The 16,152-nt window shown below is 41.8% G+C and overlaps 1 protein-coding gene across 1 annotated transcript in view; it reads left to right on the plus strand.

The window, feature by feature from the left end:
• The window catches only part of MYO9A (myosin IXA), a gene marked incomplete at its 5' end in the record, with an annotated part of 156,244 nt that overhangs the window by 41,088 nt on the left and 99,004 nt on the right, over positions 1 to 16,152 (plus strand). The window contains 3 exons of the mRNA XM_082005268.1: positions 4,193 to 4,290; positions 6,979 to 7,105; positions 14,701 to 14,790. Coding sequence (XP_081861394.1) covers positions 4,193 to 4,290; positions 6,979 to 7,105; positions 14,701 to 14,790 — 315 coding nt within the window. The remainder of the gene's footprint in view (positions 1 to 4,192; positions 4,291 to 6,978; positions 7,106 to 14,700; positions 14,791 to 16,152) is intronic.

Here is a 16,152-nt window from a genome sequence, read left to right on the forward strand (position 1 = left end):
CAAAGGGGTTTTTTGTTCCTTCTTATATGTTCTCTTATGTTCCTTTTGTTCCTTTTTTGTTCCTTCCGTAATACATGATGATTTATGGAAATTGTGATACGGCAGCAATGTGAAAATTGGAATTCCTTTCCAATAAAACGGCAAATCGGTCTCTCAAAGCCCTAAGAGATGCATCCTAAGAGGTGCATCAGTTCATGATGGTTGTAGCAGTGTATCTGCTCTCCAGCTTCCAGGGAAAAAAAAAGACAAACTCAAAAACATCCCCCCCAACCATCTGTGAGAAAATAAAATCCTGATATTATTCAGAATGCAAAAACCATTCCTTCTCCTAAAATAGTTTTGCTGACATGATCATCCTTTCCAAATGGATCGACCCAAAAAAGGGAACGGTGAAGCTTCTCCCCTTTTCCTGGCTCCTCGTGTGCAGCCGAGTCAGAGGTGGTGGCTTCGGCTGGCGACGTGCTGTGGGTGTCCGTGTGTGCTGTGACGGTCTCTGTTGGCTTTGTCTTGCACGGGGAAGCATGTTTCAGATCAGCTGCATGTTGTTCCTGTTACTTTTGCCATGTGCTTAAAGGTTGCTGAGCACTAGCTGATGCATCTCGGAAGAGTAAGAGGTAATCTGTGAAGGAGCTGGGTTTCAAGTGTCTTAACAGCAAGATTTTGCTGCAAAATCCTTAGACGGGGAGGAGGGAAAGGCAGTCTAACCCCCCAAGGCTTAAAAATGTTGAATATTGTATTGGCGTCCTTAATACAGCAGGATCCTTAGAGGTCCTACACGAGCAGGGAGTGAAGAGCAGATGCTTTTCTACATACTGTAATAGACTTTCCTCAGTTGCAAAGACCCTAGTTGCTTAAGGAATGGGTTAGGACAATTTACTGGAGGAATTAAAATGAAAACAAACCCTAAATTTGATACGTTCTCCTGGAGGGGCCGATAATGCCCGGCCAGCTTGGGGTTACCATGTTATATGTCCTTACTTTGCACAGCACGACTGTGTGCCGTTACAGTTTGGCTGTTTTATTTCGCTCGGGACCATTTTCTGTGATATTTGTGGTAAATCACACCTTTGCTTCAGTTGATGAGTCACTCTCAGGCATACCCTGGACCTCTCCCCATGACTATGGACTCAACCCACCGCAGACATCCGGTTTAAAAAGAAACCCTGTTTATTATATCCTCTTTAAACTTTCCATGGAAATCCATGGATTGCTTCTATGTGATGATAGCAAGCGGGGGACTCGCTTTTGCTGGGAAACTAAATGCTCTGGCAGAATATTAACGACGCGTTTGGTCTGTGGGCATGGACTTCGTAATGCTTGTCTGCCCTAATATCAAGGAAGCTCCTTTTTTTTATAATTATCATGCATTTATCACCCATTAGGAAACAGTACAGAGCTGAAACACTACGGAGAGCATCCGCTTTTAAGTAGATGATTTGCAAAAAGCCTTTCCATGCGGATTAATGAGTTTTGCAGTTGTTATGTAAATCGTTAATTAAATTGCCTTTGGCATAGATTGTGCTATTTCTGAGTTGTCTACGGCATTCTGCTGTTGACTCGTGACTTAAATTTGGATGAATGATGCCACAGAAGGAAATTGTCCCCTGGAATGTGACGTACCACTAAAAGCGACACTTGGTATCTTTTAAAAAAAGTTAAAAAAAAAAGATTTATTTTCAGAATTTCTGGGTATATTATTGTCCTGCAGACTCCAGGTCCCACCATAGTGGGTGTGAAAACTTCTCCAGGTTCTCCTCAGCGTATGTGTAGTGGCTGAAGAAGCCGGCTGGCCAAGGTTTGAGTTTAGAGGGGACAACTTCTTATCCTGATATTTTATAGTATAAATAATTGCATTGTTGATGCCTGCTGATCTTACTGATATATATAGCGTAGAACTCTCTGTTGCATTCCTTGGGATAATATATACAGACAAATGCCTTCTACATCTCTTAAAAAGGGTAATTTTCAGTCATCTATTCAGAAAAGGTGAAAGTGTCACTTTTCTAATGAGTATGTCCTAAGAACACGCAGGGGTGTCGTTTTCTCGTTAAATTTAAAACCCTGCGTTCGTTGATGCTGCACATGTTTTAAAATGGTCTTACTGTGCAACATCTCTAAATTCACTTTGTCTGTGCAGTATTAAGTTGTTGTCCCTGGGGTCCGTTGGTAAAAAACCTTCTATTTTCTTGTCCAGTTGAACTTCTCTAGCTTTTAGTCGAGGGGATAGGGCAGTTGTGTGTGAGTAGTCTCCTGTGTTGAAATAACAATCTTAAATCAGAATTTTCCCCTACAATCAGTAGCTATCGCTGTAACGATGCTACGGAGTGGGATGAAGAACGTATCACTGATAGAGTTGTGAGGCTTTAAATGCGGATAGGTGCTGTAAGACACGAAGCTGATGCTATGAAAATAACTTCATTCTATATATTCTGTAAATATGATTTATTCGAGGTACTATAAGTGAGTACGAGTGTCTTTTCAAGTCACAGTCGTCATCCTGTGACTACTTGGTAACTGTTTAGTGATGTCCACTATAGTATTCACGTAACCCTGTTTTATGCAGACCTTCAGAATTATTTGTGCAAAAGTTTGTGCGCGCTTGCTCACGTGGTAAATCTGATTTACAGACAAATGACCAAAAAGAAACTATGTGGATACAGCCGCTTAATTAATTGTCGCTGCAGCTGTAATTTTTCATTCACGTACCTGGATTCCCTTGTAGAAAGTGATTCAAAGAAATCCGAACTTAAGATCCTTGTTTCAAAAGTCTCTAAGTGTTAGTAAAATATTCTGAGGTTTAAGATAACACTGTATTGTGTGATGCACAATAAACTAATTTTAATTCAGAGATTGGGACTTTTTATAGGCAACAACGGGGAAAAAGTATTGAATATGGGCTACGGAGCGAGAGAGAATAATCGATAATCCATGGGGGGCCCACGGTGAGCCAAAGCAGAAGGAACTTGGCATTAATAGTTTACACACTCATTTAAGGAGCATTTATGTTCCCTAAATATTGGTGCAGGACAATATCAGTTGGGTCCAGAATGTCATCAGATTTCCCTGGAAGTATCGATGACTGCTGTCATGTTGGGGATCATCTGAAAAACTAAACTGTTCAGACACATTAGCCTCCAAGAAATATAAAATGTAGTGAATTTCAAATTCTCTCGATGCTTGATTTTTTAGAGAACTTCTTGCTAGTTAGAATAAAGTTAGTGAAAAATACATTTAAAGCATTCCCTTTCCTATGCAGGATTTAATTCACTGATATTTGACATAAAATTATGTGAATTCTTTTTTAAAACTGAATTCTTCCTCTTTAGTTATAGGAACTCCTAATGGACCGGGACGTAATGTGGAATAAATTGTCTGTAAACGTGTAACATATTTTGTCTTGCTGTTAATTCACATCCTTTTTGTATGCTAATTGTCCCAAATTAATGAGCTCTCGCCATACTGTTAGAACGGGGCGACTCACCTCTTGCGTTGGAGGTTAAGCCTAGGAAATAAGGATGTATCTGCAGGAAAAACTAGCCAAAACTGTTATTTTGGAGAAGGTGTACTATTGTAGTCCTCTCTGAGGTCCAGGCTATTCAAACCAAGGCATTTGTGGTGGGGATGTATTGTCCTTTGAAAGACCATCTTACCGCACTGGATAAAAATGCAGTACAGAGAACAATATTTGTGTATACAATAAATAGTTATTGTATACAGTACAAGCTCTGCTTAGCTTTTCCATAAGGTCCTTGCAGAAGCAGATTCTCCTAAACAGCTTGATTTAAAAAAAAAAAATTTTAAAAATCAAACTTTAAAAAAGAATTTTAAAAAAATCAAACTTTTAATTGTGTGTACTCTTTCTAATATTTAAGAATAAAAATTCTGCCTTGCCACTGGAGCTAATCCTGGTCTTTTATTGTATTGCATATGTGTTTCTTGCTGTATCTGCTACGGTGCTGTGAATCCCTCTGTCCCTGGGCTGGGTGTCAGGGGTAATTAGCCGCAGTTATACCCCGTGCTGTCAGTGTGGCCTCCTGGATGTCTCGTTTTCCAGTGCCAGATCAGAAATGTTCTAGCTGCTGATAAAAGGCACGGAGATCACCGAATGGTATTTATGAAGTGTTGACTTGGCCATCTGGACCTGTTCTGATCTTAATTTATTTCAATGCTTAATCTTTGTTTGAACCCACAGGACTGCTTTTCTGTTGAAGGGGAGGACTTGAAGCATGACTTTGAGCGGTTACAGCTAGCCATGGAGATGGTGGGGTTTCTTCCCAAGACTCGCAGACAGTGAGTTTATTTTCCATATTGCTAGCTTGAAGATTATATTAGTTAATATAACCTCCATAATCAGTGAGATAATTCACCTGCCTTGAGCTAATATAACTGTTGTGCTCTACATAATATGTCAGGCTGGGGAGAAGGAGTAATTTGTGAGACACTGGAAGAAGTGTCCCAGAGAAGTTGTGGATGCCCCATCGTTGGAAGTGTTCAAGGTCAGGTTCTTTAGGACTTTGAGCAACCTGATATCGTGGAAGATGTCCCTGCCTATGGTAGGGGCTTGGACTAGATGATCTTTGAAGGTCCCTTCCAACCCAACCAACCCAAAATTTAAAGGTACAAACAAAACGTGCCAACCATTACTGTAGTTAACGATTCTCTTTATGCAAATGGAGCATTGGCACGAATTTGGCACTTGCAAGTATTTTTCAATCATTCATGAATAGTCATCCCTTACTCTGCATGTTATGAATCCAGACCCTGATTTAATCAGAAATTCTGATTATTAGTCATCATGCTCAATCTTTTGCATGTAAGTGCCGGTTCGGTAGACTCATTTCCAACTGGCCTTCGTTTACTAATTCAGTGGAGGTGCCGGTTGAAAAACTGGACTTCTTGGTTGGGTTGCAATACCCCCTTCCACTGTCTGCGAGGAATTACGTGCTTCATGGGAGAATCGTCTTCAACCAAAACCACAAAATAATTCCTCTCGTGTTGACTGTTGGCTTGAAAGTCTCAAGTAGATTTGAATGTGTTTGACAAACGTGTTACTTAAGGTTAGTAACAGGCGTAGAAAAGCAAGTATTTAAAAAATGACCTCAAAGTGGGTGTGCTTTTGTCGGTGTAAGTACTGCTGAAAAGCACATCAGTAGCTGGAACACAATGAGAAATCTTGTGCTTTCTCGAGTCAAAAGGTTCAAACAATAACTTAGTGAACGTGGTTCATTCTCTCTGAAATCCTGGAGGTTTATGTGGGCACAGAGAATTACTGTTTTGAACTAATGGCACTTGAAGCCCTATGCATCACCTTGGGTAAATTACATTTAAGATGCTAACATATAACTTTTTTTTTTTTTTTTTTTTTTTTTTTTTTTTTTTTGCAACAGGGTGGATTGCCCCCTGTTCTTTTAGGCAACATTTTTCTTACTTTTTAACATGTATCTGAGCCACCAGTTAGAAGCCCTTAACTGTGAGACATTGTCTGGCCTTCTGCTCCGACAAGAATTTTTCACCCAGCCAAGAATCTTTTTCATAAGCTCATCCTTTCTCCCTAACTTTATCCCTAATTCAATTATGAATTGAGACTGCTTTTTCTCTACCTGTTCTACACATATGGATAAACCCAAGTATATGTACTTCTAGTGTAAATATGTTATATGTCAGCGTGCTTCCTTATCTTTCAAGAATAGGGTTTCAGTGACAAGGTTTTTCTAAAGCCTATTTAGGGCGCAGTAGGGGAATTTAATGGACGGAGTAAAGCAATCAGTAAGTGTCGGGACTGAGCAGAGTCGCATGTCACAGTAAATTCATGCTTTTGATTTACTGTGCAATAACTTTTCTTGGCGCACAAGTTCTTGCATTACTCCTAGTGAATTTTGCTTGTCAAAAAATATAGTGGGTTCTTTGCTATACGACCAAATTTATCTGCTTGGCATTGTACAACTGTAACACGAATAAGTAACCACCTTCAACTGACTATAAAAAGGAAGGACATTTGAGGTATTACTATACTTTTATAAGTGATTGTTTATAGCAAAACATGGGGTTTCACCTTTGTGGAAACAGTTACAGAAGACAAGTGTTTATAATTGCATCCCTGTAATTCACGATAAGGAATGGGTATCCTTATTTTAGAGATACGGAAGGACGGCTTGGAGAGGTGAACGTGTGTTGTCCAGACGAGCTGGTGGCATGGCTAGGAATCAAATTTGATTTTATTCATTTTTAGCTCCCCGGAGAGTGTAGAAATAGGGACAAACAGAGTTTCTTGCTGAAGTCAGCCAGGACTTGACAGTCTTAAGAGCTACTTTTGTAGAAGGAGGTTTTTGTTGGGTTTTTTTGAGGAGTGAGGATATCACTTAAAAATTATAAAATAAAATAAAAAAAAAGGCTGGATAAATTTACTTGAAGTGTAACATCTTTTCTCTGTCTCAATGTGTTTATATATTATAAAAGCATTTATGCTTTTTTTGGTATAGGCTTTCTACCCAGGACTAGATCTGACAAGGTGATAAATGCATGTGCTAGGGGACGGAGAAGGATCATCTGCATGACTGAGTCCAGTCTCCCCCTTAATTTAGGCAATTGCACGATAAATACTTAATCTGAATATCTAGATTACTCAAGGATTTATTTTTTTCTTATAATACGGGGTGCCATTTTATAACCATGGGTTTGGTGCGTTAAATAATTTTCAAGAAAGCCGTACCAATGCAAGTTGGTACTTGTGAGTGGTAGTAGAATTCACTTGGACTAAGTGAAACTATTTTTTACATGAGGCAAATGGGATGCTTTGTTTGAGCATCATTTTTGAGGAAACATTTGGAGATTTTGGACATAAACTGCTTTGGATTGAAAATTAGAGGAATGAGTCAAATGCAAAGACGGTACTTGGATGTTTGGGGATGTGGTTTGCTTTTTCATTAGCTTTTAAGAAAAAACAACCCAGCGGAAATGACTTCTCTCTGTTTTCTTTAGAATTTTCTCTCTCTTGTCGGCGATACTACACCTGGGTAACATCCGTTACAAAAAGAAGACTTACCGGGATGACTCCATTGACATTTGTAACCCTGAAATACTGCCTATCGTGTCAGACCTGCTGGAGGTAAGCCTTCACTTTCCATCCTGTAACGTTTACGCCTAATGAGCCACCTCTGTTGTATAATAGAATTTATTTCCAGTTTCACTGAAGGGAAGCTTCTCTTGTGCTACCATTAATATGGGCTGTTCGTGTTTGCCAGTGAGAAGTTATAAAAGATTTTTTTAATGAGGTTTTTAATGGTAGGGTTTTTTTCCCCTGATTTTCAGCTTCAGGTTTAATTGGCTGAAAATACTGTTTCTGTGATTAAAATTTGAAAGATTGCAAGCCAGTTCTAGGTAGAATGAAAACCTGCCATTCAACACAGCGGTTTCTTCAACTGCCAACCCTCAGCTCCCTTACCCAAATTCCCTGATGCTCCTGAAATCTGTTCCAATATTTGTATGGGAAACTAGAGCAATTGTAAGACCATCAGCCCACTCTTCTGGTTCAGGTGGTGGCTGTAGGAGATGCGGAGCTCGCTCGCCGTGTTTTGCTGTCTGTTGTTACCCTGCTAGCATCTACAAAGGTTGTATTAGAGATGCATCTCATCCCTTTAGTACCCATTCATGGACCTGTTATCCATGCATTTATCTAGTTCTTTTGTGAACCTCTTGATGCTTTCTGCTATTTAAGACCCTTTACTGAATGCACTTGGTCCTCTCTGAGTCACTGCTGTGCCAGTATCATTTGGGAAGGGTTTGTGGGTCTCAGCCTGGATGGACCAGGACCATATCCAATTCTGTAAATCAGTGAAAAGCACTAAGTTCGTTCTTACAAGAGCTGCCCTGTTAGCCTGAGCAGCTAGGAGAAAAGTCTTCACTTCAGTGAGCCAGCTTGCCCTGCACTTGTTTTCTTCATTCAAGAGCAAAGGTGAAAATTAAAACCTCGTGACGTGGATATAGGTGACCAGAAGCTCTCCTTGCCGTCTCACTTTTCTTGAAACGCTCTAAACCACTTGTAACGGCAAAGGATGCCAAAATGTTATGCTTTTAGTTGGTTAAAACAGCTACTATCTCTATCCCTTTGTACTCGCTGGATGGTGTGGCACGTTAATTTTTTATTATTTTAAGATAACTTGTCATTCTGTGTACACGTGCTGCTCTTCCCGTTCCTTCGCTTAAATAATGGTTGTGCTATCTCGCTACCTAAAGAACTCGGGAAGTGGCGCTCTCAGATTTTCATAGCACTTCATGAATGCATTGAATTTAGGGAGGGGAAAGCTTCTGTAAAATATGGGTATAAGCAGCTGGATGCTCTTTGCATCTTGGCCTTGGTGATTGCAGAAATAAACAGAAGGAAAATATGAGTTTGGAGGGGAATGTTGTTGATTTTACCCTGTTAAAAATGGCCGTAGTGAGAGCGCCAAATCATTTAAGAAGTAATTGTTTTTTAAAAAAGCTTTGAATAAGAGAGTGACTTAGAGACCTGAAAATGTTCCAGGCTTTGGGTCTTTGCCCTGGCTTTCTTCTGCAAACACGCTCTTCTGCAACATCTGCGTGCTGTAAGGTATCGGGTTATTTTTTGCATGTGTACATGTGAAATGATGCGTCGGTTGAGCCTTACAGATCCAATGGTGGCTTAGTGCCACGGTCTGATACAGCACAGAGCATGGATGCCATGCTTATTTGCAGATAGTGTCAACAATATGTAAAAAAAAAAAAGTTTTTATATATGCATATGTATATTTAACTTCACCATTTTGAAGAAGCACTAGAATCTGGTGTAGCTGAGCAAAGTGATAGATCGCTGTTCATCTTGGTAATTTTTTGCAAGCTAAATCATAGAATCACAGAACAGTTTGGGTTGGAAGGGAGCTTCAAAGGCCACCCAGTCCGACCCCCCTGCCATGAGCAGGGACATCCCCAACCAGAGCAGGTCGCTCAGAGCCCCGTCCAGCCGGACCTGGGGTGTTCCCAGGGACAGGGCATCCACCACCTCTCTGGGCAACCTGGGCCAGGGCTTCACCACCCTCAGTGTGAAAAATTTCTTCCTTAGATCTAGTCTGAATCTCCCCTCTTTTAATTTAAAACCGTCACCCCTTGTCCTGTCGCTACAGGCCCTGCTACAAAGTCTGTCCCCATCTTTCTCCTCAGCCCCGGCAGCTGCAGGAAGGTCTCCCCGGAGCCTTCTCTTCTCCAGGCTGAGCCCCCCCAGCTCTCCCAGCCTGTCCTCCCAGCAGAGCTGTTCCAGCCCTCGGAGCGTTGCTGGGGCCTCCTCTGGCCCCGCTCCAGCAGGTCCATGTCTCTCCTGTGCCGAGGGCTCCGGAGCTGGACGCAGCACTGCAGGGGGGTCTCCCCAGAGCGGGGCAGAGGGGCAGAACCCCCTCCCTCGCCCCGCTGGCCACGCGGCTTTGGGGGCAGCCCAGGACACGGGTGGCTTCTGGGCTGTGAGCGCACGTTGCCGGCTCCTGTCCAGCTTTTCACCCACCAGGACCCCCAAGTCCTTCTCCATGGGGCTGCTCTCCATCCCTTTATGACCGTATACAGCATAAAATGCTTGTTAGTTAGATCAGGACAATGCAGATTGCAGGTATGATCTTGTGAAATACATTGCTGGGTTTGGGTAAGTGGTGTTTTTTGTCCTTCAAGTTGCATTCATCGGTAATTTATCCATGGAATTAGAGACACTGGTTGCCTCCGAGTGTAAACGTTCCAATAGACCCACTCCCCGATCAGCTGAAGTAAAGCCAATAATCTCATTTTTGAAGTGGCTTGATTTCTCTTTCTGAAATGCTTGGTTTCTGTTTCTTTGCAGACCTGAATATATATATTATCCAGATTTTATCAAAAAGGAGGACTAAAGGGTTCAAACAGATGAAATATCATTGCAGAGAGCATCCATTGCACTTCATTCATTAGTTAGCTACTAACAACTCTCCAAATTAAGTGTAGTGAATTCTTCTCAGCTGGAGACCAAAAATATTGGTTGAAACATTTGACACTCTGTATTTTGTCTCTTTTGGGTAATTATTTTTATTACTTCTTTTTTTTTTTTTGTGGTCACTGAAGAGTATACAGTTTTGCTTTTCACACCATTGTTGCTGAAAATATGAATTATTAATCCCCTCTCTAGATCTTGGCATTACTCGCTAAGACCAAAAAATCATCTCAGAATAAAAATAAATATTCGTTGACAAATAGTTTAGCTTCTTTTCATATAGCCACCGGATGCTTGGCAGGATGGTCTTGAGCGTAACAAAATGATGGAAGAAACCAGCTCTGCTGTGATCTGATACTTACTTTGGGGGGTGTTTTGGTTTGGGTTTTTTTCCTTAAATGACTCACTGGATTTGTTCAGTCAAGGATGTGACATGGAAAAGAGAAGAAAAAAATCCAGCTGAACTTGGTGGAAAGGCTCCGAGAAGCAGGAGCTGAATTGTCCATCTCTGAAACCAGCCAAGAAGAGGGGAGGGAGGTCCTCCTGCACAGCACCGGTGGGGCAGGAGTCTTCACGGGGAGGAGGGGAACCAACAGCTTGGCTGAAATGAAAAATTTATGAAAAGCGAAGGTGCTTACCCCCTCCGAGGGAAAGTCTGGCCCAAATATCATGAGCTAGCTGGTTTACGCTGGAGCCTCCGAGCCTCTAAGGACAACTGGGGGAATTTCCCTGCTGCAGCAGTTAATGCAACAGCACCGAACAACTATCCTTCCTCTGTGTAACGCCATTTGTGTCCCTATAAAATGAAGCTAATATGCAGATTTTTTTGAAGGAATCAGGGAGGAGAAGATGATCTGTGATGGATTTGATTTTTCTTTGATACCAACAACCCCATCCAATATGTTTTTGGTTTATTAAAACATTCAGACCAGCGTTTGTTGAAAAAGCGAACTGCAATATAAGTTTTTGGCCAGACTCTGCAGATTATTGTTTCATTTGCAGTAAGACCTTGATTCCTTTTTTTTTTTTTTCAAGAATAGACATAGCGTGTGGATTATGCGAGGCTTTTGGCATGTTTTTCACAGCCTTTGTTTAAACTTTGCTGAAATACCGTGCCGTAACGTGATGTCAAGGCTGCCTGATGGATTGAGCAGACGTGGAGCCCTGCGCAAGTGCTGCAAATATCACTGCTCCTCTGCAGAGATCGTAGAGGATTGTGTAAAACTGGGGAAAACTTTTGTGTTTCTGGGGAAAAGCTTGGAAAGGCTCATTTGTGGGCTTATTAACAAAAGCAATCTATTAGAAATGTTCAAGTTGATCAAATGATTAAGTTGACGTTAAGAGTGACTTTTTTTTTTTTCCTATTAGAAAAGCAGGAACATTTTAATTGTGTGCATTTACTAATACTGGAAATTATTTCTGTGGATGGAGCATTGAGTAAGAAAGGCAAATTCTATCTTCACTTAATGGAGCAGTTTTATATTCAGTTTTCAGGCTTAGGTAACCAGCCTCAATGCAAATAAAGGTAAACGTAAGTTATCAAATGTCCTAAATTAGTTTTGCCAGATCTCTTTTTGCATTGCTGATGTTAGCTTTTGGAGCTAGTGTCTACCTCTGTGGAAGATTTATGTGCTCAAGTTCTTTTTCTGCTAAAAAATTGTCTTCAGCTTCCCAGAGGGATCCCACAGATGTTGTGCTCCTTGTGTGATAAACATCTTGGAAAGTAATCGGGGAGCAAAAGCGAGGTAAGGATTACAAGGCAGCCAGTGCTTGCATCCAGCCTTCTCTTCTGGATCCATTTTATGGACGAAGTTTTGCAGATCACAGAATCATGGAACAGTTTGGGTTGGAAGGGACCTCCAAAGTTCATCTAGTTCATCCCTCCTGCAGTGAACAGGGACATCTTCATCGGACACGAAGCTCTGAGCCAGAACCTGAGTCAGATAACTTTCTGGTTGTTTGAAAGAAAGTCTGAAGAAAAGGGTCAGATCTTTTTCAAGAAGAACTGGTAGAAATCCGAATTCATTTTCTGTTACTCCACACCGGGCAGCTTTTGAACGACCGCTCAACACTGTAATCCCTTTCCCAAATATGGGAGGAGAGACAAAAAGCAATGTTTTCCTGCTCTCAAGTTGGAAATGGTTCATTTTTCTTCGGCTGCTATAACATAATACCCCAGCATTACTGGAGAAGCAATCTCCGCCTGCCTTGGCTCCAGCCCAGCCCTTGCGGGAGCCCGCTGGCTGGCTGCTCCCCGCTGCGCTCCGCTGACGTTTATAGCCGTGGCAGCGTTGCCGGTCATCCTTCACTGGGTTTTAGAGCTCTCGTCATCCAGCCCTCTCAGCCTTGGTTCGACTTGCATGTGGCAGTGAAGTCTTAAATCTGTATTTTGTCCCTGTAATTAAGATATGAACTACTACAGGACGTGTAGCTTTTTTTTTAAGACGGAGAGCAGGACTTGCCCTTTAGCACCAGAAGGCAAAAATCCATGAAACATAACTTAGAAGTGTAACTCCCAGGGCACAAAATAAAGAAATAAATTGTGTTCTCCTCTTTGGTAATCTGCTAGGATGGGTTTTGTCTCTCTTGTAGTGTATCACGCTTACTGGAGGAGGAAGCATAGGATGTACGCAATGGGGAAGCTGCAAGTATCTCCATGCACCAGGTGTCCTTAGTCATCATCATGCACTCAGCTTATCTTTAGAACGCTCCTGTGGCTCCTCGTTAGCATCAGGAGGCGGCTACCTTCAAGCTGTGACCTTAAATGAAAATTAGGGTAATTTGGCTGTACCCGTGGTGTTGGTTCTCAGAGGTGATGAAGCAATCAAGATCAAGCTCCACCAGGTGGTAATTGCAGGCAGAGACCCAGGGAGATGCAGGGAATACGTTCCCATCCTTGCCAAGTATGTTTTTGTACGAGGAGATGATTCAACGCAATGCCTCCAGGTCAGCTTGCAGCAGGTCTGGAGATGAAGGATGCACATCTGCAGGTCGCATCCATCGGGAGAGCAGAGGGAGAAGGCAACCGAGGTGAACATTAGATGGGGATGGTGAGGGACGGCGCGGGTAGTTGTTTAAACCATTTAAAATCCCTGTGTTTGCTGACAAATCTGGGACTTGGAGGCATTTAAGTTGTTTAGGGATATTACGTTGGTCTGTTTTGATTAGTAACCATCTGATACCCCTCTGCCTTGTTGCCTTTGCTAATTAAAAAAAGCCAGCGTGCTGGCTGCAGATTTGCAGCATCCCTGCAGTGGGATAACGGATGAGTGAGTAAAACTCACTTTTGTTCCAAGCTGTGCGATTGAGGAAGGGCAGCTGATGGTCCTGCAGTCGCAAGCTGCTGGAAGAGTGTCCACGTTTTGCCTGCAGAGCCGAAATTCTGAAAATCCCCATTTTGCTGAATGTAGAAGAAGACAAACCGAATGTGAAAACTTACCGTGGATTTCCAGATGAACCAGAAGATTCTTTTTTTTCCGCTTGATTTTGAAAGGTAAAATCAGATCGTCGGAACCGGGTGCTCTAGAGTATTACTGAGGACTAACGAAACAAACCTCAAGGTGTTGACTTTGGATTTCCAATGACATAGACCTTGCTGGTAGGTGAAGGTCATATACAGGTGACTCAAAATTTTCTGCTTTCTGCACCGCAGCAACAAGCTCTTGTTAGTGGGTGTTGCAAGAAAAGTCAGTTATATAAAAATGCACTGGAGTTTATCAGGGAGACTCCTGTGACAGTACTTTTGGTAGAAAGTAGGTTTTTTGTACAGAACGGCATCGTTATTGCGACGGTTTGTGAGATTTCTTAAGTTCCACTGGCTTGTTTGTGTTGCTCTTCATAGTAGTTACTGGATTAAACCAGTAAGTCAAAGTATATAAACCACTCTTGTTTCCCATCGTCCACGTCGAATCATAAATGGTTTACCTGGGATAAAAATAGCGCCTTGGATGGCTTCAGAAATGTGGATTTGGTGCTTCTAGTCTTCATCAGAGATGTTCTGAGCAGGTCTGGTGTCTGCATGGAGTCCTTCAGGATAAGCAGCTTGTATAGACCTCAGCCCACCGCTTACCTATTCGCTGAAGTGTCTGTGTTTACACAACTGATTTTGGTTTTTTGGTTTGTTTTTTTGTAAACTGGTTTCTGCTATGGCTGATTAGAGACTGTCGCCTTGCCAGGAACTGGCATCTTTAGGGCGTAAATATCAGGCGCGAATAGCAGAGTCAATATCAGGTGCTTTTCAAAAGGTTTCTTCCTCCTCCTAATTCCTCCCCACCCTGACAAACACCAAAACCCTCCCTCCGCTTGGATCTCTCTTAAACTGATGACACTATTTTGCTTATTTGTAGAGTAATTTGTATGATGTCACCTTAACAACACTAGAAGGTTGACTTATTTTGCCAGGAAAAAGTGTGGGAGGGAGGAGCTGCACCAGGAACGAAGAAAACCCATGGGAAATTACTAGAAATGCGATGACTGTGGAAAATCAGGTTCCCTTGAATACCCTGGTATCTGATTTCTGATGCTGGATTTATGTGCTGAGTTGTCTGCTCCCCATGGCTTGTTCTTATGCATTGAACATTAACTCGGCAAGGGCTGGCAAAAGTGTTTTAAGTTTTTTTAAATTAAATTTATAAATTTTAAATTTATGAAAATGTTTACATTTATATATTTTAATTTTTTAAAATAGAGGTTAAAAAAATTTATTCCTCGAATAATCATTAACGTCAAGATTTTTGTTTTAGGTGAAAGAAGAGATGCTGTTTGAGGCCCTGGTTACCAGAAAGACAGTGACAGTAGGAGAGAAGTTGATCTTACCGTACAAACTAGCAGAGGTCTGTACATGACTTTCAATGCTTTGAGATGTACACTCAGCCCTGGTAGAGTTTCTTTCAGTTTTTATTTATTTACTTAAAAATAATGTAGGAGAAGCTAATGTGTATGAATCTAGGAAATGATCGACTTTACCTTCTACACGGTTCCTGGAAAGCAGGTCAGCACTTTATTCTGTGATAGTCTTTAACTGTTTTAATGACTCGCGGTTGTGTAAGCGTTCTCTGAAGCAGAACTGTGCGTTGCTGAGCGTGTATGGTACAAGTCGTAGTCTCCATATGTCATTCCTTAAGCTGTAGCACTGATTCATCCCACAGGAGAGTGGTGACCTAAGACCTCCAGGAAATTTCTGGTTGGATCCTAATTGCCTGTGTTAGTCATTGTTCTTGTATTGGAGGAGCTGGAGATCCTCTGCAGGAGGTTCCCATTCTCTCTTCTTCAGACTTCTCACAACCTGGGTCCTTGCGTCATGCTTTGGAGCAGCCACAGCTCCATCAGCCACTCGAGAACTTGAGTGTAGCCTGCGCCGCTGCTAACGGTGCGACCGGCACCGCGTGAAATGTTTAACTTCTCTATTATGGTCTGTCTCAGGATTACAATGTCAGCGAACACGTATTTTTTTCTAAATACGTGGTTTCCAGGAATTTTGAATGATATTCTGTGGCTGGTAAACAGAAACACCTCTCTTCTTCTATTCTCCAAAGTGTATAAGCTCTATTCTGCTGCAGTACTTGTTTTGCCTGTTTCTGCATCTAGTGCTCTTGTATTCCCTCCCCCGTTTTAAAACGCTGAGCATCGTATCACACCACGCTCAGTCCCTCGGTTCCGCCTTGTTGTCAATATGGTTGTATGAAAATTTGCAACATCTTGAGTGATGTCTCCGAGAGCAGTCTGTTGTGTCACAAATAAGTAAGCACGTGATGTGTTGTCATTAGGGTCAGCTGTAGATATTTTGATTCCTTTTTTCCGGGGGGGGGGGGGGGAATCTTTTCTCTTTTCTCCCCTTTTGAAATTGTGTCTTTAAGCTTAGTAACTGTTACTGAGCTTAACCTTTAAAAGTTAAGTGTTGCCTTTGTGCAAGGCTTGAATCTCCCCTAAAAGTAAGAGCATTTGTGTGCCCTTTGTGTCAGACATATAATGGATGTGGTATTTGTACTTTTTTCCTGTGTCTTGGGCACAGACTTAAGAAATTGCTAGAAAAATACAAAATGTAACTATAACCACCATTCTGCTGGAGGGTACATCACAGCTGTGACGATGGAACAACGAACAGCCTTCAACCACCTCGCTGCAACACTTGGCAGGTTGGATTAAACTGTTTCTTCTAATATTTTAACCTAGACAGCCAGGTTTTGTATTGAAAC

This window comes from Phaethon aethereus (assembly GCF_964289735.1).
Source record: "Phaethon aethereus genome assembly, chromosome: 12".
Taxonomy (NCBI): domain Eukaryota; kingdom Metazoa; phylum Chordata; class Aves; order Phaethontiformes; family Phaethontidae; genus Phaethon; species Phaethon aethereus.